The sequence below is a fragment of the Danio rerio genome, chromosome 17, assembly GCF_049306965.1.
Source record: "Danio rerio strain Tuebingen ecotype United States chromosome 17, GRCz12tu, whole genome shotgun sequence".
Lineage (NCBI taxonomy): Eukaryota > Metazoa > Chordata > Actinopteri > Cypriniformes > Danionidae > Danio > Danio rerio.
In genome coordinates, this window is record NC_133192.1 from 4558227 (window position 1) to 4585236 (window position 27010).

A 27010-nucleotide genomic window follows, 5' to 3' on the forward strand; every position below is an offset into this window, starting at 1 on the left:
TCTATTTGGGCTGTCAAATTTGCCTTTTTGCAAAGAATCGGATCCAGAATAAGAAATGCTTTGATTAAATTTATATTGAATTCATGACATTTTTCAAACTGTGGCTGAAAACTGAAATGTAAATATTAGAGAGAACTCATGTAAACCAATACACTTTGGTTTTTATAAAAACTGTAATAATAGTGTAAAGCAGGGGTGTCCAAACTAACAAACAAAACACAACATTTCTTTTTTTGCGCGTGCGTGTGTGTGTGTGTGCGTGCGAGAGAGAGAGACAGAGAGTTAGCCTTGTCTCTTTAATTTAGGTGAGGCTAACGTGAGATGACAGTAAGCTGTAAAATGTATTTGTTTAAAGAATAGGCATGGTCTGCAGATCTGTGTTGAGTTTTAATGCAAATATTTGACTGAATTCGGGGAATTGATTCCATCACCATAGAGACTTGTCAGTTTATCTTGGTTAATTATTTTTAATTTGATTATTTTTATTCAAATTTCATTCATTCATTTTCCTTCAGCTTAGTCCTTTTATTCATCTGGGGTCACCACAGTGGAATGAACCGCCAACTTATTCAGCATATGTTTAACACAGCGGATGTCCTTCCAGCTGGAACCCAGACTCTCATGTGTTTGGACATTGGGGAAAAAGGGAGCACCCAGAGAAAATCCACGCCAACACGAGGAGAACATGCAAACTCCACACAGAAATGACAACTGACCCAGACGGGACTCGAACCAGCAACCTTCTTGCTGTGAGTGCTAACCACCGTGCCATCATTTAAATTCCAAAAAGATAAAAATTTTTAAAATGAAATATTGTTATATGCTGATATATATTTTTTTACATTTCAATAAATTACAAATAATAAAATAAAAAATAATACAATAAAATTACTATTATGTTTTATTATGTCATCATTTTCCTCTTTTGTTTATTTTGTTATTTTTAATTTAATTGTTTTTGTTCCAGTAAATGACAAATGATAAAATTAAAAAAAGAATTAAAAAATAAATTATTGTATTGCATTTTTATGATTTCATTAAATTAGTTTTATTATTATTTTTCATTGTATTAGTTTTATTTAAACTAAAATTAATTACAAATAAAAATAACAAAATAAAAAATATTTTATTTGTTTATTGTATTTATTTTATTAGTTTTTTATTCAATTCCATTAATATTCCAATAAATTGCAAATGCAATTAATTACAAATAATAATTATGTGTATAAATAAATAATTTATATATAAAATAATATATCAATTATTTATTGTATTTTATGGTTTATTTAATTTATTTGTTTACTTTATTTTCTTTTAATTCCAATAAATTACAAATAGGTGACGCTGTGGCGCAGTGGGTTGCACGATCGCCTCACAGCAAGAAGGTTGCTGGTTCAAGTCCTGGCTGGGTCAGTTAGCATTTCTGTGTGGAGTTTGCATGTTCTCCCAGTGTTGGCGTGGGTTTCCTCCGAGTGCTCCGGTTTCCCCCACAGTCCAAACACATGCACTATTGGAGAATTGGGTAAGCTAAAATGTCCGTAGTGTATGAGTGTGAATGAGAGGGTATGGATGTTTCCCAGTGATGGGTTGCAGCTGGAAGGGCATCCGCTGCGTTAAACATATGCTGGACAAGATAGGCGACACCTAACTATTAAAAGGACAAAGCTGAAAAGATAATGAATAAATGAATTACAAATAATACAATAATTAAAATAAAATATAAAAAAATTATATTTTTATTTAATTATTTAATGATTTAATTGTTAATTTTATTGGTTTATTTTATTTAAATTCCAAGTAATAACGTTAAAAACAATAAATAAATATTTTATAATTTAATTATTTCATTTTATTAGTATTTTTCTTTTATTTAAATTCCAATAAAATACTAATATTAAAATTAAAAAGAATATCTTTGAACTTTATTATTTTATTATTAAATTGTAATATATATATATATATATATATATATATATATATATATATATATATATATATATATATATATATATATATATATATATATATAATTTCTTTATTTTATTATAATTATATATATTTTTTTTTAATTCCAATAAGGTGACACGGTGGCTCAGTGGTTAGCACTGCTACCTCACAGCAAGTTGGTCGCTGGTTCGAGCCCCGGCTGGGCCAGTTGGCATTTCTTTGTGGAGTGTTTAACATAAATTGGCCGTAGTGTATGAGTGTCTGTGTGTAGGGGTGTTTTCCAGTACTGGGTTGCAGCTGGATGGGCATTCGCTGTATAAAACAAATGCTGGAATATTTGTCGGTTCATTCCGCTGTGGCGACTCTTGATTAATAAAGGGACTAAGCCGAATGAAAATGAATGAAAAGATCCAATTTTTTTTTCTGTTAAAGCTATTAAAGCATCTGTTACCATTCATTAGCTTCAACACACAAGCCAACACGAATGTGTCTGTATGTGTGTGTGTGAAGAACAGGGAAGCGTCTGGTGTTTGTTCATCATCTGATATCTGCATGTGGTCTTACAGGCTGCAGTGTAGAAGTGTGCTGCATTTTCCCTGCGCTGTTGACTTTCTCCTCGCTCCGCTTGACAAGGAAATCCTCCACAAACTCACGACGTGTTCCTTCAGATCTCGGGAGAAACTCTCCAATTAGCGGCGTGTAGTCTGTGCTTTACATCTGACAGTAAGCACCGCAAATCCCCTTCACTTTCTCTGCAAGCTCAAACACACACACACGCACACATCTGTACAGAGAGACAACACACACACACTCATCCAGCAGATCCAGATGTCTGGCCTCCAAATATACTATAGTAATTTATAGGTAATACTATAAGGTTTTGGCACCGCAGCATCTCGTCGTCATGTTTCTTTTGCATTGTTTGCTGGTTTTATTCAACAAAACTAGCATAAGCCGAGTGTTTAGTGCGAGTTGGAGCTGCTTTGCCTTATGGTGAATGCAGTAAGTGACTTTATTATCATCAATAACGTTACCTGATTAGCACAAAAGTTCAGAACATACAAAAACGTAAATCTTACCTATGAAATGTTCTGCCTTTGTGCTTTGTTTTCTTTGTTTGCTCTTTACTACACCCGTAGACAGCGCTAAAGTCCCGCATCTTCACGTAATAACACTGTCTTGACTAGTGCGGTTGAATGACACTTGTCCTGCACTGTAAAAAATAATTCCGTAAAATTTACGGTAAAAAAACGGCAGCTGTGGTTGCCAGTACTTTATCGTTAAAAACACGGTACAAACCGTAAAAGTAATTTTTAATTTTTACGGTAAATTACCATATTTTATTAATTTATAGAGGTAAAATGTTTGTATTTTGAATGATCAACATCTACACATCTTTTGTGTCACAATTAGACACGTTAGCACACCCACATGAAGGAGGTGATGAGGAAGTTATATAATGAGTCAATGCTCATCACAATCAACTTTTCCCACAAGCAGACAAGAGTATCAGCATATAGAAGGTGCTCAGTGTCATTCACACAGCTACTAAACACCAGTATGGTGACACGCATAAAATTAAAGTCACGAAATAAACATTGTTTATCAACATTAGATGTAACATAAATCTCTAATGTACATAACTGATGGGGAAACAACTAAAAAGTTGCATAGTAATGTCAACAAAATGCATAAAAAGTGATGTGCCATGCAGGGAATTCTGGGAAAGTCAATTTACAGTTATTTACCGTATATATTAAGGAAACATAAACCGTTAACCAGGTTACGGATTTGTACTGTAGCATTTTTACAGTTTTTTACCGTTGAAATCACGGCCATTTTTTACAGTGTGGGAGCACTGTACAAATGTGGCGGCGCTATTGACGCATGCTCAGGATCCCTATGGGATATCTAGTGTTTATACCTATGCATTATCACCATTCCAGCAGAGCAGAAGACGGGTCTTGCAAATGTGTCAACCCTTTCACATTGGGTTGACACATTTTCCCCACCATTTTTCGAAACAGTTAACACGGGGGTCATTCAAGCAGTCCAAACTCCATTGTTTTAGCGATGGTAACCAAACAGAAACCATTTATTCCTAACCATTAGAAACTATCAAGATCAGTATGAAATCACTGAAGCACCGGTTTGACACTCCTTCACACAAATCTTCAATTAGCAATCAGTCTGCAAACATTAAAAACGGTGGAAGGTCTGTTTACTTCAGTGCTAGCATGGATGGAGGAGGTCAATAGTGGCTATGTCCTAAACTCCCAATAGATTTGACTGTATATTGGTTTACATGAGTTCTCTCTAATATTTACAGTATTGTATTACTTTGGTCTGTTTTTTGTGTTTTTACAGTATTTCAGTTTTCAGCCGCAGTTTGAAAAATGTCATGAACTCAATATAAATTTAATCAAAGCATTTCTTATTTTGGATCCGATTCTTTGCAAAAAGGCAAATTTGACAGCCCAAATAGAAAGACAACAAACGACATTGGCAGTAGGCTACAATGACAAGCAACTGATTCACACTGAGTTCTGTATTTTGCATTATGTTGTTCATTGTGTAATGATTACAGTTCTTTCCAATTGTTTACACACATTTTCTGAAAGCAGGTCTCATATTGTCAGAACTCTACACACAAATCACAAAACACACACACACACACACACACACACACACACACACATTAGACAAAACTCTTCAATTCTTCTGCAAAATGAAACTCTAAGCTCAAAACAGTGAGATTTCTTCTCAAAACGGTCTTTTGTTTTCAAATGACACACACAAAGCATCACCTGAATAGACATTTATAAGAACAGTTGATCACTGATGTGCTTAATGTAAAACACCATGACCACTTCTTCTCCATTCATCATCATGACTTTCTGTAAGTCTTTTTTAGTTTAGTGTTACACTTTACTACAGACAGTACAGGCCTACAGAAGTACATTGCAAAATATTTAACAATATTGTTTTTATACAAAACACACAAATACCTCATATTTTTACTGCATTTTACCCACAAGAACAGTGTACACAGTGTTCATCCCAGCCAACACACAGTTGCACATAATGTGGTCTACATAAAGCATCAACAGACATATTTACAGAAGACAGTTACAGTAAAAACAAAAACAGCTATACTGCCTCCTCTTTTCTGTTTTGGTCTCTCTCTCTCTCTCTCTCTCTCTCTCTCTCTCTCTCTGCTGTTCTCCTCTAATTGAGTTCGAGATCCGCTGACTGTAATACACTCAATATTACTGTTACATTTCATGCTTATTTGGCAACAAATGTTTCCTCTTCTGAGCATTTGATTTGGAAATGCAAAGCAGACGAGACGCACTGATGCAGCTCTGAGACCCGCTGCTGCTGTCGGTGTTGTCTCTGAGACTCTTTCACTGTAGATACATTTCAACTGTTTTTCATTAATTTTCCTTAAGTTGGAATGACATGCAGGAAATGTATAATTTAGAGTAAACTTAATTTCTTATTAACTCACTAGGGGGCCCTATCATACACCCTGTGCAACAAGTCACATGACGTGTTTGGCGCGATTTGTTGCTGTTTTCAGACCAGTGCAACCCTAATTTTCAGGTTTTGCGCCACTTTGTTTAAATAGCAAATCCATTTTCTCCACTTTGTGGACTCATGTGTGTGTTGTTCTGTAAAGGAGTTGTGTTCAGGCACATTGTTGGCGAGTTGCTATTTTGAAGAACTGAAATAGACAGCGCCGTCAACTAAAAGCTGCTCTAAAGTCCAGCGCAGAGCGCGTTTGTTATGCACCTATTCAGGTCCAAAACAAGAACACAATGCTGAATACACAGAGGATGAACAGCTATACACAAATATCTTTTTTTAAAACAATTAAAGGATTATTATGATACAAACATTATTATTTTTTACACAAATATAAAAACCACTGCCTCCATGCCTTCTTCACCTTAAAGAGCTTTTTCAGTTTATTCATGACAATCTGCATTAGTATAATGTTATTATTTTTAGCAGTATTATTTATTATATGCAGATTTATATTTGTTTTAATCAAAACAAGTGTAGGGCGAGGCAGTGGCGCAGTAGGTAGTGCTGTCGCCTCACAGCAAGAAGGTCGTTGGTTCGAACCTCGGCTCAGTTGGCGTTTCTGTGTGGAGTTTGCATGTTCTCCCTGCCTTCGCGTGGGTTTCCTCCATGTGCTCCGGTTTCCCCCACAGTCCAAAGACACCTGGTACAGGTGAATTGGGTAGGCTAAATTGTCCGTAGTGTATGAATGTGTGTGTGAATGTGTGTGTGGATGATTCCCAGAGATTGGTTGTGGCTGGAAGGGCATCCACTGCGTTAAAACTTGCTGGATTGTTTTGGAGACGTCTGCATCACCATATAAGAACAGGACGTGTGTTTGGTTATAACTCAAACCAAACTTTGTTAATATTGTTCATTTATTAGATTAAAACTGAATTTAGATAGAGTTTAGATCAAATCTTTGTGCTTAACAAGCTAAATTAAAAATGCCAGCTAATGGATGTCTTCAGTGGAGAGAGTTTCCACCATTTCCTTACTCCACCAAAGTAAAGGAGTAAAGTAAAGAGAATGTAAAGAGGCTGAATGGAGGAGGCTCATTCTTTATTCTCATGCTGCAGATGCTCTGTTTACCCGTTTTCTCGCTAGTGAAGCGTTCAGTTTTTACACTTATAAAGTCTGCCATGTAAATTGCAAATGCGCCATAGCATTATGCAGCTGACTCTTACAGGGAATGGGAGATGCGACTCTAATTGGTTTAATGCATATTATGCTCAAAACGGACCCCTAACTCATTAAGAGAATAATGTCAACCCTGTTAGACCATGCGCCAGGGCGCAGAGCGTATTTTTCCCTCTGTAAAAGAGCAAAAGTGGATTTGGACTCGCCCTTAATGCTTTTGCGCCATGTGATTTAGACTTTGTGCCTAGATCGGTAAAATAGAGCCACTGGGGACTGAGGGTGTTTTGGGGGACTAGAGAAGTTCTGATGTGCCCTGACATTTGATCTTTTTCCAGATGCTTATAAAGATATAAGTGGCTAAAGTCTAACACCACTGTAAACAGATTCAGAGATTGAGCTGTTTTTTTTCTGACTTCTTTCCCAGACATAAAGAAAGCACTCCTTTTCTGTTTTCAATTTTTACAAAAAAACATATTGTTTTGCTGTAATTATAAATATATACAAATAATGATAAACTCGGTACGGTTTTTAAATCTGTGTTTGTCTCGTCAATATGATCAAAAATAATATTTTATGGATTAATGAAATGTGTATTCACGTCTGTCGACTCCAGGGGGTTAATGTGAAATAATGCAACATGCTTAAATGTGATGGTGAACATTTGATTCTGCTACTAGTTAAATTATTGTTAAGCTTTTTAAACTACTGACAGAGTTGGCATTAATGGAGTTGGCAATAACTGAGTTGGCAGCAATGTAGTTGATCATAATAGAGTTGACAGTATCAGAGCTGGCAGTAATGGAGTAACTTTGTTGGCAATAACATAGTTGGCAGTAACAGAGATGGTAGTAATGGAGTTGGCAGTAACGCAGTTGTCAATAAAGTAGTTGGCAGTAGCGGAGTTGGCAGTAATAGAGTTGATAGTGACAGATTTGGCAATAACAGAGTTGGCAATAACAGTTGAAAGTAACAGAGTTGGTGGTAACAGAGTTGACAATAATGGAGTTGATAGTGACAGAGTTGGCAATGACATAGTGGACAATAATGGAGTAACTTTGTTGGCAGCGACAGAGTTAGCAATAACATAGTTGGCAGTCACAGAGTTGGGAGTAACACAGCTGGCAATAATGTAGTTGGTAGTAACAGAGTTGACAGTGACAGAATTGGCAATAACAGAGTTGACAGTGACAGAATTGGCAATAACAGAGTTGACACTAACCGAGATGGCAATAATGTAGTTGGCAATAATGTAGATGGCAGTAACAGAGTTGACAGTGACAGATTTGGAAATAACAGAGTTGGCAGTAACAGAGTTTACAATAATGGAGTAACAGAGTTGGCAATAATTGAGTTGACAGTGACAGAGTTGGCAATAATGGAGTAACTTTGTTTGAAGCAACAGAGTTGGCAATAACATAGTTGACAGTAATGCAGTTGGCAGTAACAGAGTTGACAGTAACACAGTTGGCAATAACAGTTGAAGGTAACGCAGTTGGCAATAACGGAGTTGACAATAATGGAGTAACTTTGTTGGCAGCGACGTAGTTGGCAATAACAGTTGACAGTAACATAGTTGGCAATAACAGAGTTGGCAGTAACGCAGTGGGCAATAACATAGTTGGCAGTAACAGAGTTGGCAGTAACGCAGTTGGCAATAACATAGTTGGCAATAACAGAGTTGGCAGTAACGCAGTGGGCAATAACAGTTGGCAGTAACAGAGTTGGCAGTAACGCAGTTGGCAATAACATAGTTGGCAATAACAGAGTTGGCAGTAACAGAGTTGGCAGTGACTCAGTTGGCAATAACATAGTTGGCAATAACAGAGTTGGCAGTAACAGAGTTGGCAGTGACTCAGTTGGCAATAACATAGTTGGCAATAACAGAGTTGGCAGTAACAGAGTTGGCAGTGACTCAGTTGGCAATAATGTAGTTGGCAATAACATAGTTGGCAGTAACAGAGTTGGCAGTAACGCAGTTGGCAATAACATAGTTGGCAGTAACATAGTTGGCAGTAACAGAGTTGGCAGTAACGCAGTTGGCAGTAACGCAGTTGGCAATAACCTTAAACCCGATACCCCATGGCATGCCTAAAACACAATTTATTTTTTAAAAATGTATATAATTATTCCACTATAGGCAATGCATTGGCGCGGTAGGTAGGCAGTGATGTCGCCTCACAGCAAGAAGGTTGCTAGTTCGAGCCTCGACTGGGTCAGTTGGCATTTCTGTGTGGAGTTTGCATGTTCTCCCTGCAATCGCGTGGGTTTCCTCCGGGTGCTCCGGTTTCCCCCACAGTCCAAAGACATGCGGTACAGGTGAACTGGTTTGACTAAAATTGTCCGTAGTGTATTAGTGTGTAACTATGGTTCCCAGAGATGGGAGGGCATCCGCTGTGTAAAACATGTGCTGGATAAGTTGGCGGTTCATTCCGCCATGGCGACCCCAGATTAATAAAGGTACTAGGCCGAAAAGAGAATGAATGAATGAATGAATGAATGAATGAATGAATATTACACTATTGGTGTATCCTAAACATTTTGTATTTTAACTTTTTTTTTATAATCGATATAAAAGAGTTGACCAGAACATAGGGACAGATTCAAATTATATTATTTTTCATGAATATTTAAAAATAATATATATATTTTTTTATGCAAATGATTATTTAAATTAATAAACACACAAAAGATGACAATTTCACCTAATGATAATTAAAGCTGACTGTATGATTCAGGAGGTGGAGACCGTCAAAAATAAGTATAATGAGACTATTTATTTTTATAACTTCATAATACCCCACATATTTTGCATGTGCATTGATAGAAATTAACATAGCCTTGGCTTTCCTAACACTAAAATTTATATTTGTAGATGTCAAACAGAACAGTATAGATTGTTTATGACATGAATACTTTAAATATAATTGTCTTTTATTTGCGCTGTGCATGAATGTTCAGTCGGCTGATCTTCAAGACTCTGCAGTTGACTGTAATGTGATTTTGAGGCTCGGTGTGTTTTGAATACTGATGCGTCTCTATAATCACATTGACCAGAAGCACAAACACAAACTTCCTGGAATGTAATTATAGTGAACAAAAACCCTGACACTCAGAGATTATCAGACACATTGAGCTCAGCTTCCTCTCTGTCAGTCCATTAGCTACCAGATTTTAACTCCGTCAATCTTATCAGCATTTAATTGAAAAAAGACAATGGTTCTATTCTATTTTAGAATTACAAACAGGGATGTCATTTGTTTATTATTCCTCTAAATTAATATTCAACTAATTGATTACATGTTTATATTAATTAGTTCAATAATTTAATACAAATGAATCGCTTCAAAACATACCTTAAAAAATGAAAAAATAAATTGTTAAAACCTAAATAAATGTTGATGCAATGGCATATTAAAGGTTGATTCAATTTAATGTGAACTTTTCATCATAAAAATCCTGTAAGTTAATAATCAACTAACTGATTAAATGTTTGTAATAGTTTAATTATTTGATACAAATGTATTAATTCAAAACTTATATAAAAAGCTTAACTTTAAAACAAATAAATGTTGATGCAATAAATAAATGTTGATAAAAAGCGCTGTAATTTATTTTTAATATTATTTTACTTTTAAATTTTTTTTAGTTAAGTAAAAATTTCTGTAAATTTACAATCAACTAATTGATTAAATGGTCATATTAATTAATTAGACTATTGAATAAACAGTAATTAATTAAAATATATAGAGGACATGCTTTAAAATTATTAAAACAAATAAATGGTGACTCGAAGGCATAATCATTTGTTTAATATATAATTTTTAAACTTATTATAGTAAAATTCATGTGAATTAATAATCAACTAATTGATGAAATGTTTATAATAAAAAAGGCTAAACTTACAGGGGATATGACTTAAAACTGTCACGGTCTGTGAGGGGAAAAGGAGCGAGGACTCAGGTGCAGCAATAATGGGTTTTTATTAATAATAAAATGAAAACAAAAAGGCAAAACAAACAACCCCGAGGGGGAAAAACTCTAATAAAACAAATAAATGAACAAACAAACTTGACTGGCTGGACAAGACAGGGCTGGACACAACATGACAGGAAACTATCGACGACGAACTGGCAAAGGACTGAAAACATGAGGGGGATTATAAAGCAAAAAGTAAATTGACACACAGGTGAACATGACAAACTAATAATGAGTAAACAAGGAGGGTGGGACTAGACAATAGACGGGAGAGCGCATGACACAGAGAGACAATACAAGCCATGCGCTCACATAACACAACACTGAAGCACACGACAAAAGCACGTGACCACAATGTAAACACAGAGCCACGTGCTTTGACAAGAGACGCAAGACACGAGCACACGATAGATAAACACCTTACCGTGCGCTCACACACGCAGCGTGCATGCTTCATCCCAGCGCCGACCAAAACCGAAACCAACAAGACTGAGACGCTGGAAATGAAACACCACGCTGCTGACAGACGAAAACACAAACACGAGTACAAGAGCGCACGCGTCTGAGGGACGCAGAGCGCGCGCGGCCGCGTCAAGCAGGAGCGCGCACACTCTGCGTACACCCACGACGGCGCGCGCACACACAGAGACAGAAACAGGACCAGACATGGGTAGTGTCCGAGCTCTGCCACCAAAACAAGAATTTACAAGTCCAGAGTGGCAGAACCCTGACAAAAACTGTTTTAAAAATTTAAAACAAAGGCATAATGATAATTTATCTTTAATATGAACTCTAAAATAATTTTTTTTTTTTTTTACTAAATGCATTTTTTTTTTTTTTACTTTCAGGTTCAATGTCAGCTTAAATGTCAAATTAAACAGTTGACTTAATATATATATATATATATATATATATATATATATATATATATATATATATATATATATATATATATATATATATATATATATATAACACATAAAAAACAAAAGACTATTCCTATGTAAATAAATAAATAATAAGTAAATAAGTAAATATAAACGTAAATGAATAATTAAGTAAATAAAAAAGCAATTAAATATGTAAGTATATAAGCAAAATATATGTGTATGAGTAAATAAGTAATTGAGTAAGAATATAAGCAAGTAAATAAGTAAAAAAAATTTAATTATATAAGCAACTAAATAAGTAATTAAGTATATAAGCAAGTAAATAAGTAAACAAGAAAATGTGTAATTTTATAAGCAAGTAAATAAGTAAAAAACTAAATATGTAAGGAAGTAAATAAATAAGTATATAAGTAAATAAATAATGACTAAGTATAAGCAAAAAGAGTACAATAAATAAGTAATTAGGTACATAAGCAAGTAAATAAGTAAACAAGTAAATATGTATATAAGCAAGTAAAAAATTTGTAAGTATAAAAGCAAATAAATAAGTAAATGAGTAAATAAGAGTAAAGCAAGTAAATAGTAACAAGTGAATGAGTACGTATATAAGCAAGTAAATTAGTTATTGAATAAATATATAAGCAAGTAAATAAGTAAACAAGTAAATAATCATATAAGCAAGTAAATAAGTTATTGAGTAAGTATATAAGCAAGTAAATGAATAAGTATAAGTAAATCAGTGGATAAGTAAAAGAGTAAGTATATAAGCAATTAAATAGGTAATTGAGTAAATATAGAAGCAAATAAATAAGTAAATTTAGGTATATAAGCAAGTAAATAAATAAACATTAAAATTAAGTTTAAAAAAAATTAAAACAAGCAGGTATACAAGTAAATACATAAATAAATATGTAAGTAGATATATAAGTAAATAGGTAGATATATAAGTAAATATATAAGCAAATACATACGTAGATAAAGTAATAAGAAACACATATACATAGCTATAAATGTGAAACTACAGCTGCATTCATGCAATCTTTTCTTGTGGTAGCACCGTGGTATCAGATGTTGAATATTTCTTCAGAGCCTGGATTATTAACCTGGTCCAGTGTTTTTAGAAGCCTGATTAAATATGAATGTGGAGTGTGTTGTTTTACAGTGTTTACAGCAAACACAATGAACTGTGTGTAAATATTTCCCTTCTGTTGTGTTTGCAGTCCAAGAGCTACATGTGCAGCAGTCAAGGGAAGATCCTGTGCTTCACCATAGACTTTGAGTCCGGTTTCTCCTGCTCCGACACACTTTCAAAGGTAACAAATAAAAACTTAAAGTATACTGGATGTATTCTGCGTGCAGTGTTTCAGCTGATCCATCTTCTGCTCTTCAGCTTTACTCTTACCATAGCAAAATACTTCTGCTGTGCTGGAGTATCAGTTTAACAGTAAACTTAATAATCAGCTGACTTAATGCATTTCAAATTATAAATAAAAAACAAAGGACTATGCCTGTGTAAATAAATAAATAAGCAGGTAAGTAAATAAATAATTGAGTAAATATATAAGCAAGTAAATGTCTAAGTATATAAGCAAGAATATAAGTGAATGAGTAAATAGGTAATTGAGTAAGTATATAAGCAAGTAAATAAGTAAACAAAAATGTAATTATAGTAGCAAGTAAATAAGTAATTAAGTATATAAGCAAGTAAATAAGTAAACAACTAAATAAGCATGTGAGCTAGTAAATAAAAGAGTATGTATATAAGCAAGTAAATAAATGATTAAGTATATAAGCAAGTAAGTATATAAGCAAGCAAATAACAAGTAAATATGTATATAAGCAAGTAAAAATGTATATAAGCAAATAAATAAGTAAATGAGTAAGTATAAGTAAATAAGTGTAAAACAAATAAGTAAATGAGTATGTAAGCAAGTAATTAGTAATAGGTAGGCCCACACGGAATCTGCGCGCGCAGAATTCCGCAGATTTTCCACAGATTTTCTGCAGATTTTTAGCTCATTATTAATTCTGTTTATTTACTTGAGTAAATATGTAAATCTGAATTTATTCAGTTTTTAATCAGTAATTTATTACTTTTTATTTAATATATTATGGTTTTAGTTATGATACTCCGCTGGATACTCTCAAAATAATTCCGCAGAAATCCGCAGAATTTTACCAAAATTCTCTGCAGAAATAGCAAAAAACGTCCGCAGATTCCGTCTGGCCCTGGTAATAGGAAAATGATTAAGTATATAAGCAAGTAAATAAGTTATTGAGTTAGTATATAAGCAAGTAAATAAGTGAACAAGTTAATGATTAGGTATATAAGCAAGTAAATAAGTTATTGAGTAAGTATATAAGCAAGTAAATAAGTAAACAAGTTAATGATTAGGTATATAAGCAAGTAAATAAGTTATTGAGTAAGTATATAAGCAAGTAAATAAGTGAACAAGTTAATGATTAGGTATATAAGCAAGTAAATAAGTTATTGAGTAAGTATATAAGCAAGTAAATAAGTAAACAAAAATGTAATTATATGAGCAAGTAAGTAAGTAATTAAGGATATAAGCAAGTAAATAAGTAAACAAGAAAATTAGTAATTTTATCAGCAAGTAAATAAGTAAACAAGAAAATTAGTAATTTTATCAGCAAGTAAATAAGTAAACAACTAAATAAGCATGTAAGCTAGTAAGTAAAAGAGTATGTATATAAGCAAGTAAATAAATGAGTAAGTATATAAGCAAGCAAATAACAAGTAAATATGTATCTGGCAGACCGGGCATTTTCCGGCTGGGCCGACGTACTTTTTGGGCCATGCTGATTATCGTCTTATGATCTGATCGGCCCATAAAACACTTAAAACACTTTTCTGCCTTATTAATTGACGCTGCTGTGATCTGTGACTCTCTGAAAGTAAGATGCTTTTTTTCCCGGACAGACAGACCGGGCCGGCCCATGTGACACTCTGCAGCCCATTGGCTCTTTTCTGTATTGACATTGGGCTGGCCCAATCACAAACTCCTATTTGGGACTCCGTGTGAGCGTGCGTCGTCTGTGTGTATTTGTCAAAATAGTCGAGAGTCAGAGAGAAGAAAGGCAAGGGAGGAGCAGAGAAATCGCGGGAAATACCCCGGCGTTTCATTTAGCGGTTCTGAAAAGTTCTCTGTTCATTCTAGAACACGGCTAAAAACGCAAATCACGTGACCAAACACTCTCTGCCAAGAGCTGCAGCCAGTAGTTCAGCGGGTGAGCATAAACCCCAGGTGAGAGTGTAGTGCATGTCGGACAGTTCATCTGCTGGATCTGATCTCACTATAGTTATTAAACGTGATATTCATCTTGTTGTCTCTATCTAACAACTCTTATGTCTTTTGAATCACTTGTTCTCAGGTAACTCTGTTTTGGCTGAGTGCAAAGATAAGCTAATATATAAATTTTTGTAACATACACTGATTCTGCACATTGACTGATTGCTTACCTTTATCGTTTAAATTTAGTGAAGTTTATTCATAAACTAATTTCGAGAGGAGCACGTGATTATGATTGAACACGGCTGGTTCTGCATTAGCATGCTTGATCCACCAATCAGGCCATTCCTAACCACTATAAAGAGCCAGGGTTTTTTCAATACAGTCATCTTCGATTTGAAGAATCCCCCCTTCCACCCCTACCTTTTCACCTTTCCCTCCATGGGGCAGCACGGTGGCCCAGTGACTAGCACTGTCGCCTCATAGCAAGAACGTCACCGGTTCTAGTTCTTCAACAGGCCGGTGGTCGTTTCTGTGTGTAGTTTGCATGTTCTACCCGTGCTTGCGTGGGTTTTCCCCGGGTCCTCCGGTTTCCTCCCACATTCCAAAAACATGCACAACAAGTAAATTGATAAATCTAAACTTGCAATTCAGGTAATTTTATAACGCAGCATATCTTGTAATAGCATTCAATTTTTAGTCATCAGCTCTTATCAAGGGGGAGTTGTCGAGATCTACCTGAGCTCAAGGCTCCCCTCTCTTCCTCCAAACGGGAGATAGCCCAGGGCTCAAGAACCTTCGAGCTCAGGGCTCTCTCCCGGGACAGTATGCCAAACTTGCTTAAAATCAATCATCACCCTGCTGAAAAATCTAGCTTAAACCAGCCTAGGCTGGTTAGCTGGTTTTAGCTGGTCAATCAGGCTGGTTTTAGAGGGGTTTTGACCACTTCCAGGCTGGTTTCCAGCCATTTCCAGCCTGGTCTTAGCTGGTTAGGCTGGAAGATGACCAGCTAAAACCAGCTTGACCACCCTTACCAGGCTGGGAGCCCAGCCAAAACCAGCTATGTCCAGCTTAAACCAGGCTGGTCAAGCTGGTTTTAGTTGGATTTAGCTGGTCATTTTCCAGCCTGACCAGCTAAGACCAGGCTGGAAATGGCTGGAAACCAGCCTGGAAATGGCCAAACCCCCTCTAAAACCAGCCTGGTCGACCAGCTAAAACCAGCCAACCAACCTAGGCTGGTTTAAGCTGGATTTTTTAGCAGGGCAGCTAAGTGTGAACTCTTGAAATGTACGTTATACTGTTATAATGGCCATAATTGATTATAAAAACTGATTTTTGCAAAACAGACGCGGTAAAGTTTGTTCTTTTCAATGGAAATGAAAGGAGGCAGTTATATTTAAGCCCTGTTTTGTTATAAATATGCAGAGTTAAGATGACGCTCATATTAATATAGAGCTACACGAAGCTGTTTGGTGTCTGTTAATCATAATATCAAAATGAAAAAAATTTCCTTATATTATGTTTTCATTGTTTCGATAGTGAAACAGCAAGCAGGAGGGGGTGAATGAGGTTATAAAGTACACTGTTCCCTTTGAAGATTTAGCCATGCATTAGCAGGCCGTTTCTGTTATGTTTATTATTGAATAAGCTAAATAGGCTGTAGCGTATGAGTGTGTGTGAATGAGTGTGTATGGGTGATTTCCAATGTTGGGTTGTGGATGGAAAGGCATCTGCTGCATAAAACATGCTGGAATAGTTGGCAGTTCATTCCACTGCGGCAACCCCTGATAAATAAGGGACTTATGCGAAGAAAAATAAATGAATGAATAGTGTATTTTTTAGAACTCAACAAATATCTTTATGGACAGTATACAGAAATTAAATTGATATTAAAGTTTGTATTTATTTGTTTATTTCATATATATGGCTTTTGTTTTATAAAATATGAGTTGATAAAAATATTGGACGTGCATAGATAGATTGCATTTTGATTGAATGTAGTGGGCCGCTCTGTCCCAAAATGCCAGGACCGATTTTTCGCCATAGTCCAGCCCTGGAGCGGAGCTATCGGGCGCACGTGTTGGATAACTTTATTTATTTTGGATGGAGAAAGCAAAATTCTCCTACGAGATGGTATTATTTGACAGTTTGGTCATTTATTTCACTGATTAGGCAACCGTCAAACGTCATCGGGGAAACGGTTTGAATTTTCGCTTAGTAAAAAACATTAGTGCTCCATTTGGGATGACACTACATACATGTACTATCCTGTTGAGTGTGTAAGTGTATAAGTACATAGTGCATGAGTGCGTAGTGTGTCACATTTGAGACGCAGCTGTTGTTTAGCAAGATGCTAATATTTAGCTTAAAGAGCCATTTAAAGGCGTTGCAGTGGGCACCTTGATGTCAAAATAAATTAAAATCACATCGAAAAAACATGTTGAAAAATACAAAAGTTTTGATTTCAATTGACTACCCTGATGTCAAAACAACATCAAATTGACAACTAAATAAGGCATCAACAAACATGACTTTTGACGCCAACGTTAGATGTGCATTTGTGGTTTTTCAAGTATTTAATAGGGGTGTAACGATACACTTAGCTCACGATACGATGTGTATCACGATATAATGTTCACGATTCGATATGTATCACGATATTTGGAATAAAAATTGAAAATTAAACTGAAATGCAAATTTTACCAAGTAAACTATTTTTTTTTTATTTCTTTTGTTTCAACTTGAACCTTCTTTAAGAAAATAAATTAAACAGGCCTGTCTCTGGAAAATAAAACAATTTAAAAACTTCTTTAAAATATTATTGAAATGACAGAGACAAAATTAAGGAACAATTTAAGTAAAGGTGCAAAAAAAACAAGCTTTCTATTCAATTGAACTTAACAGTAAGAGCTTAAGGCTTTGCTTGGTCACTTGAGTTTTTTGTGTGTGCAAAAAAAAAAATCCACATTTCCAGGTATTTAATTCATATTTAATTAAATTCATTTAGAGATATCTCTAATTACAATTGTGACTAAACTCATTTAGAGATATCTGCAAATATTTTTCAATGGAAGTCAATGGAGGAATATGACTAGTCATAATATATTTGCAGATATCTCCAATCTGATTTCGTACTAGTACAATTGTAATTGCAGATATCTCTAATTGTCATTCTGACAAGTCAAATTATAATTATGAGTCAAAAAAATAATTATATTAGTCAAAATATAATTAGAGATATCTCTAAATAACAAGAGTTTAAATGCTAAAACGGCTTGCCATACTCGCGCGTCTATCATAGTCCGCCCTCTGTAGTAACAGCTCACGGTCAGCTCACGTCATGTGTGATTTTGCGGCCGCCAATACATCATTATATGAAGACAGAATGATATTTTAGGGTGAATTGTACCTTATAAATACAGTATGTGACTCTTTCAACACCATAAGAAGGTTTCTATGTCGCTGTGCAAAGTATGTAAATCACTGTGAAGACTTTAAAACTTAGGCTATGTTTGACCCAGTATGCGTGTCAAAAAGCGGACGAGTCTAAAGCAATGACTGTACAACCGAAATGTTGCCAGACGTCTGATTTTGAGAGGATGGGCCATCCTCTATTTCAGCTCCACTCATCTTGGTCTGCTAACATTACTGCTGCTGCAATCTGAACTCACGTGCGACAGCAGGTGGAACGTAGCTCACGTGCAAACAGCTTAACTAATAAGAGAAAACGGACGTCATATCAAATCGTCATAACGCCACGATGCATATTGTGACATTTTTGCATCGCAAAACGATAAATCGTTACACCCCTAGTACAGGGGCGCCCCCAAGGGGTGGCCAGGGGTGGCCACGGCCACCCCACGGTAAACTCTGGCCACCCCTGTGGCCACCCCAATATAATTTTGCTGTTGACATTATTGATTTAAATGTACTTATAAATTCCCAATATTTAAATAAATAAATACATAAAATGCAGCCACTAAATTATTGTTGGTGTTACTGACGTAGCTCTCCCCCTCTGGTTCAATGCTGGTGAAAGCAAACTGACGCATGCGCGCAGAAAACCATTCCCGCGCGCCTCACGCACTCCTGTGTGAATCCCGGTTGGTTGTTTCCATGCACGCCAATAAAATAGGCGCCGCTCATGTGCCGTGAAACCGGAGTAACAGCCTTTTGTGCAGAGGTGTAGGCACGCAGCGAGTTTTGAAAGTCGACTAAAGTTTATATAATATGATGATTATGATGATGATGATGATGTTACTTTCACTAAGCATGGCTCTAAAGCAGAAAGGATGGATAATTAGTCAGGGAGGTAAGACTTCATAACATGATTTCTCAGCCATGATCTGGTCTAAGACCACAGATAATTCTTTAGAATTGTTATAATTAATTTTCATGCAAAAGGTTTCTTAAGTGGTCTTGGCATATCACTCCAGTTGTTGTTTTATTATGTTGTTTGTTATGTTTATTAAATAACAAATCTAACAATTCAAGGGAGGTGGGGGTGTATAGGGTGGTTTGCCAGGGTGTCATTTAAACTAGAACCGTCACTACCCTCCCCGATCGTCGTTGACAGCACGCACACACCTTCAATAGACAGCAATGGCAATTTAATATTTACCTTAAGGTACAGTATATCAATAGAAGAAGCTGCATTAATAAAATGACTCAAAAACTAATATGGATAAATGATATTATTAGGTAGGCTATAATGAGTGTGTATATAGAAATGCCTTTTGTTCAGTTTGTTCATTTGTTTGGGTTATTATTAACTCATTATTCTTTCTTTTTTTTTCGGCTTAGTCCCTTTATTAATCCAGGCTCACCACAGCGGAATGAACCGCCAACCTATCTAGCACATTTTTACACAGCGGATGCCCTTCCAGCTGCAACCCATCACTGGGAATAATAAACTCATTAATCTTCATTAATTTTAGACTTGTCATATAATGTATGATGTACAATAAAAGCATGTAAAAAAAGAGTTATTTATACAGTATGTATATATATATATATATATATATATATATATATATATATATATATATATATATATATATATATATATATATATATATATATAAAAGTGTTTTTAAACTAGACATAGATTTTTATTTGGTTTGACCATGTACTTCCTGAATTATTTTAAGGAATAAATTGCAACATTTCAAGAATAATTAATTAAATGAATAAAAACCACATTATTTAATTTACCAGAAACAAAAATATAACATTACACTGAATTCAATATTTTTTTAGTGTGCCACCCCAAGATTTGGTGCGGTCTCTTCTGGCCACCCCTAAGAAAATTTTCTGGGGGCGCCACTGCCCTAGTATTTAGTATTTATTTTTTTAGTATTTAGCTACTATGATTTAATATTTTGCAAGATGCTAGTATTTAGCTTAAAGTGGGACTTAAGGACTTCACAGTCAGCAATTTGATGAAAAAATTACATTAAAATCACGTCAAAAAAAACATGTTGAAAAATACTAAATGATTTGATTTCATTTGACTAGCTTGACGTCAAAACAACATCCAATTTACATTAAAAAATTGCGTAAAAAACACTACTTTTGAGGCAAAAGTTAGATTTCCACTTGAAGTTGTTTTGCAAGATACTAGCATTTAGCTACTAGGATTTAATATTTTGCAAGTTGCTAGTATTTAGTTTAAAGTGCAATTTCAAGACTGCAGGGGGCTGACATCAAAATCATGTCAAAGAAAACATGTCATAATACCAAATGATTGGATTTCAATTAACCACCTTGATGTAAAACAACATCAAATGTACATCAAAAAATTGAGTAAAAAATATGGGTATTGTTGCCAAAGTTAGGTGTACATTTGATGTTGTTTTGCAAGATACTAGCATTGAGCTACTAGGATTTAATATTTTGCAAGTTGCTAGTATTTACCTTAAAGTGCACCTAAAGATTTTGCAGTGGGAAACTTGATGTCAAAATGACACTGAAGTCACATCTAAATAAACATGTTTAATAATACAAAACAATTTGATTTCAAGTGATACCTTGTCCGCCCCTTCCGCTACGTGAGCAAGCCTGCGGTCGTTGAGTGCGTGAAGTGTCCATCACTCCACACTTCACTTTACCGGCTCAATGAGTGCTTCATCCGGGTAATTAAAGTGCACTTATTATTATTATTAGAGTTTTCAGTGTGAACACACTACTTACACTATTTATACTACAAAATGGCGTAGAATAGTGCATGAGCATGCGATTTGGGGTGCAGATAACATCAAATTGATGTCTAAAATTGGCATCAAAAAACATGATTTGTATTTTTAACATAATTTTGACATTAAGCTGCACACGTCTTTAACCTGTTAGCCAGCACTCAATTTTGGGGATTTACTGTACGTTCACACCGAAAGCAGCGACAGCGTCAAAGTAGCCGGAAGTCATTCATTTTCAATGAGAGCCGGCGGCGATAAGCGGCGAGGAGCAGCGCGGCGCGTCTTCGCCGGCGTGAGCGTCGAGGAGAGTTGAAATGAAGTCAACTTTATGGTAATGAGCTATGACGCAGTTCGGCGGCAAGCAATCAGAATGAAGACGTCCATCGCTTGATAGCAGTTCAGAGAACACAGACCTGTGAACTTTGGTTCCGACCACAGTTGTTCCCAAGGGTTTGATTATTGCGGTCGCCGGATTTCCAATTATTTCCAATTTTTTCCTGCAGGAACATACATTAAATAAGTTACTGGCGACTTACTGATGTTCATTAATGTTATATAAATTTATCTTAAAAAAGCCGGAATCTCACGCGATGTGACAGTACAAAACAGTACTGCTGCTTCAGGATATTTCAGACATATGGACACATATTGGATAAATAGAGCAAAGCCACACCACACGCAACTTGATCTTCCATTGTTGTATGAATTTGATAAGAAGTGCGCAACATTTTCACGCTAGAAACATGTTTTATGCAGGAATGTAACTGATATGCTGCAACGGCTCCTTTAAATACGAGATCAATGTAGCGAGTTTTGACGCTCTCGCCGCAGGAGCTGAAGGCAGAGAGCGTTGTCGCCAGGGCGGCCAGAGCGACCTTGGACGCTCTCGCCGCTTTCGGTGTGAACGTACGGTTACACTTACCTAAATTTAAATAGTAACAGTTCCACACTACAGTAAGCTACAAACACAAATCATATATCATTGGAAAGAAGACACTTTGAGCTTTACTGTGGTAAAAGGAGAAGTTGTATGTTAAAAAAATATAAAAAGTTTTACATTATGAAGTCATGAGGTAAAAAAATTTGTATAGTGTTCAATATTTGTTTTTCATATAAAAACACAGGAAAACATTAATGTAATGTCCTAGAAAAAAATATGACTTGAAAGCCAAGTATTTCACGAGTTTACATTTTAAATTTGATGACAATAGCTTGCAAAATGAGATTTCTGTTTAAAGTTTTCTGAGGCTATGTTGATGTCCTTCTCTCCCTCATCATCAGAGGCACTTTCTCCAAAAATATCTTCCCAAAGCTAAAACATTTACAGTTGCTGAATGATTTGGTCTACATTCACAGTTGATGTATCATTGGAAAGAAGACACTCTGGGCTTTATTATCCATCTTATATTATCCAGTGTTTATAATGCTCTAAATGAAAAAATGTTATGGATGCTTAAGTAATGTCAAAAAAGAAATGCACTGGACTAAACATTTTATAATTTAAAAAAAAATAATTGAAATCAGTCCTGGATCAACTGGATCATACTGTTGCACTTTAAGCTGAATACTAGTATCTTGAAAAATATCTAGTCAAATATCTGTCATGATGGCAAGGATAAAATAAATCAGTTATTAGAAATGAGTTATTAAAATTATTATGTTTAGAAATGTGTCGAAAAAAAAAATTCTCCACTTGTATTCTTTTAAAAAAAAGCTAATTTCACAGCAGGGCTAATAATGCTGCCATGTTAGCTAAACCTGGTTTCCCGACTCGCTGGTGTTTCAGTATGAAATGAGTTCAGCAGGTGCAGTTAATGATGATCCGTCACTCCTGCGGATCTGAACACGGGAACAGGCTGATTTCAGGGCTGAAAGGCCAATTTAATTGTGCTGTCTAAATCCGGCATGCATTGTTCCTGGGTGGAATAGCAGGCTGTGATTTGCGCAGCAGTCAGGAGTGCGTTAAACGTGACTGTCTTGGGTTTTCTGATGCACTCATGACGTCTGTGTTTAACTCAACGAGTCCTCGCACACCTTCTCATTTCACTAACTGGAAATAGTTCAGTAAATTCATGTTATTTCTTATATTATTTATTCATGATTTCAGTTTGAAAGGTCATATTATGCTGCTTATGTTGCCGTTTAAGCACTAAAATGAAAAGTGAAAAAGTTCAACACTTTGCTATTTTAGTAACAAGATATTTTAATGAACTTAAAGGAATAGTTCACCCGAAAATGAATTTACCCTATAATTTACTCACCCTTAATCCATCCTTGGTTGATATGACTTTTTTTCTGTCAGACAAACACAGAGTAGTTTTCAATTTCATCTTGGCTCTTCTATGCTCTATAATGATGTTGAATAGTGACTTTTATTTTAAAGTAGTGCTGGGTCATATAGCTTTCCTAATGTTTATTTATTTATTTATTTTTTATCAGCATTATTAACATTAGTTTTTGTGACTTATAGGCATTATAGTCATGTTTATATTTGTTTTGATAAAAGATTTGTCCACCTGTGTGGTTTTGGAGACGTCTGCATCATCATATGGGGCACAAGAACAGGATGTGTGTTTTGTTTTTTGTACACACTTCGTTATTACTGTTAATTTATTCGTTTGCTGGAAATAAGAACTGAATTTAGAAATAGTTTTGAAACAAATCTTTGAGCTTAACAATCTGAATTAGACATGTAGGATAATGGATGTCTTCAGTGGAATGCGTACAACACCGTTTACTTACTCCAGCAAAGTAAAGGAGTAAAGTAAAGAGTAAAGGTAAGGAGAAAGTAAAGAGGCTAAATGGAGAAGGCTCGTTCTTTATCCTCGTGCTGCAGATGCTCTGTTTAACTAGCTGCGTCCCAAATCGCATACTTATGCACTATTCTACGCCATTTTGTAGTATAAATAGTGCAAGTAGTGCGTTCACACAGAAAACTTTAAAAATAATAAGTGCACTTTAATTACAAGGATGATGCACTCATTCAGCCAGTAAAATGAAGTGTGGAATGATGGACACTTCGCACTCAACGACCGCAGGTTTGCTCACATAGCGGAAGGGGCGGAGCTATCAGGCGCACATGTTGTATAACTTTATTTATTTTGGATGGTGAAAGCAAAATTCTCCTACGAGAGTGATTATAGCGCCTCCCGATGGTGAATGCGGTTATACTCACGGCAGGTATTATTTGATAGTTTGTTCATTTATTTCACTGATTTGGCAACTGTCAAACGTCATCAGGGAAACGGTTTGAATTTCCGCTTAGTAAAAAAAACAATAGTGTTCCATTTGGGACGACACTACATACATGTACTACACACATATCATATCATAACATGCTGTTGAGTGTGTAAGTATATAAGTACATAGTGCATGAGTGCATAGTGTATAGTGTGCCTTTTGGGACACAGCTACTGTTTTCTCGCTAGTTAAGTGTTCAGTTTTTACACTTACAAAGTCCCCCATGTAAATAGCAATTGCACCATGGTGTGACTCAACTGACTCCTAGAGGTAATGGGAGACGTGACTGGTTGGTTTATTGAACGTTATGCTTAAAACACACCGAGAACTCATTAGAAGAATAAGCACAACCCTGTTAGACCATGTGCTGGGGTATTTTTCAGTGTATTTTTTCATCTCCTAAATATCAAAAGTGGACACGGCCTTAATGCTTTTGCGCCATGTGCATTAGACTTTGTGCCTAGAATGTTAAAATAGAGCCCAAAGTGTGCATTGACAGTGGAAAGTTGCAATGTAATGTGATGTCAATGTTTCAAGTGAAGTTTTTCGTTAAAAGATGCTTCTTTTGGAGCTTTTAACTTTCATTTTCTATGTCAATTTGATGTTGTTTTAACAGCAAGATCAAATCAATTTTTTTTTTTGATGTTACTTTGACCTCATCTGCCTGCTGCGAAGTCTTCAAATTGCATTTTTAGCTTAATAGGAGTATCTTGCAAAACATTAAATACTAGTAACTACAGATTATAAATATCTTGCACAACTACATCAAATTGACATCTAAAGTCTGAATCAAAAAACCTGATTCTAGACACCATAATTAGATGTCAAATTGATTTTGTTTTGACATGGCGGTCAATTGAAATCAAATAATTTAGCATATTTCAGCTTTTTTATGCGATTCTGATGTCATTTTGACATTAGGCTGTCTACTGCAAAGTCTTTAAATTGTACTTTAAACTTAATACTAGCATTTTGCTAAATATTAAATACTGATAGCTAAATATTCACACATCAAATTGACGTCTAACTTGTGTTTTTGTACACCAGTGTCATGTCAATTTGATGTTGTTTTGTCATCAGTTGAAATCAAATTGATTTGTTTGTTTTGACATGTTTTTTTTTACATCAAGCTGCCTGAAAGTTGAAGTCTTTAAATTGCACTTTAAGCTAAATACTTGCATCTTGCTAAACAACATCAGATTGACGCTACGAAAACGCAAAAAAAAACTATTTTTGACGCTAATTTTAAATGTCAATTTAATGCGAATTCTGCTGCAAAGTCTTCAGATTTCACTCCAAGCTAAATATTTTCATTTTCAGCTGTTGATTTTTGTTGTTTTTTTCCTCAGAAAATCATCTGGAAATATAAGTTCTCCCAGCTGAAGGGTTCATCTGATGACGGCAAGACACGAGTGAAGCTTCTGTTCCAGAACTCAGAGAATAAACAGATCGAAATGAAGGTCAGAATGTGTTTACATGTGAACATTAGGTTGAAAAGCCAAGAAGTGAAAGATTATTTCACTCCTGAACGGTGAAGGTCCAGAAAATATCTTCCTCGAAAAGATTGTAATCATATTTAATGGTTTGCTAAACAATTATGTATGGATAATTGAGGTAACTGAAATTGCAAAAAGAGTGTGCATCTTCATATATAACTAACAATGAGATGTGGATCGATTTTGAGGAAAACACACAGCTAAAGTAGTTCCGGCAGGATTTGAGTGCATTTCAGTTGTAGAAGTCTTTAGATGAGAAGTGTAAGAAACTAGTCCTGTAGTTTGAAGACAAAAACCTGAAACAATTGAATGTGAAAGTTGAAGATCTTTCAACTTGAGAAGGTATCTAAAACCGTGAGGCTCATGTGCATGGCACTTCAAAAAACCCAAGACGCCAGCGTAACAGTCACACACATTCATCAAGTGTGTGTTTACATTGAAAACGGAACCTTAACAGTCACACCTGTCCATCAAATGCATGTTTATATTGAAAAACAACTGAAAATAGTCCATAAGAGAGGAACAATGTCTGTACGGCCACTATAAAGGCCCGTGCACACCGAGACGTTTTTTGCTTGCGTTTTCCGTCAACGTTTAATGCCTCGTAACTAAATAAAGGGCGTCAATGTGATTGTGCACACCAACGCGCAAATCGTCAGGCGCAAAAGCGTCATTTTAAAACAAACGCCTCATGCTCGTTTTTTTGTTTTGACGCGCGGCCCTTTTGTTCATGTGCGCAAAGCTGCTGAAGTTACCGTAAACAGCACTTGGAGGCGCTCAAGCGCAAAACTGTCAATGAGAGCGCACATTGAAGAAGATGCCCAGAGGCGATATGAACGTGGAGCTGCTTACTGCTCTGCTGAACACTTATCATTTCTTCATCGCTTGAGCTGGAGCTGCTGCTTGAACTGTCCATGCTTGTTCGAGTCACCAGTAAATTTAACAACAAGCGTGTGAACTTCCACTCCTCCACTTCTACTGCGTTATAACCGGGTGTCAGAAGCTTATAGTTGTGCAGCGCCATCTAACGTCAAAAGAGTGATTTAGCATACTCGTCTGCTTGACGCCAGAGAAAATCGCTTAGGTTTGAACACTAAAAAACGTCTCGTAAAACGCTGACGATAAACGCAAACTTAAAAACGTCCCGGTGCGTAGGAGCCATAAGGTTTGCAATTATTTTCACACACTGTAAACACACAGCTACAATGTGTTCAGCATCTGAAGGTGTGGAAACTACTTTAATTTGAATAATTGACTCTGCCCCATTGAATTATTAGAAAATAATGCAAATTTGAGGTTGAATTCTGGTT

General features: G+C 35.6%; 1 protein-coding gene across 8 annotated transcripts in view; it reads left to right on the plus strand.

The window, feature by feature from the left end:
• The window catches only part of sntg2 (syntrophin, gamma 2), a 200894-nt gene that overhangs the window by 172558 nt on the left and 1326 nt on the right, over positions 1-27010 (plus strand). For all 8 annotated transcript variants that reach the window (XM_073927412.1, XM_073927413.1, XM_073927416.1 and 5 more), the window contains 2 exon segments: positions 12740-12832; positions 25554-25664. In XM_073927412.1, coding sequence (XP_073783513.1) covers positions 12740-12832; positions 25554-25664 — 204 coding nt within the window.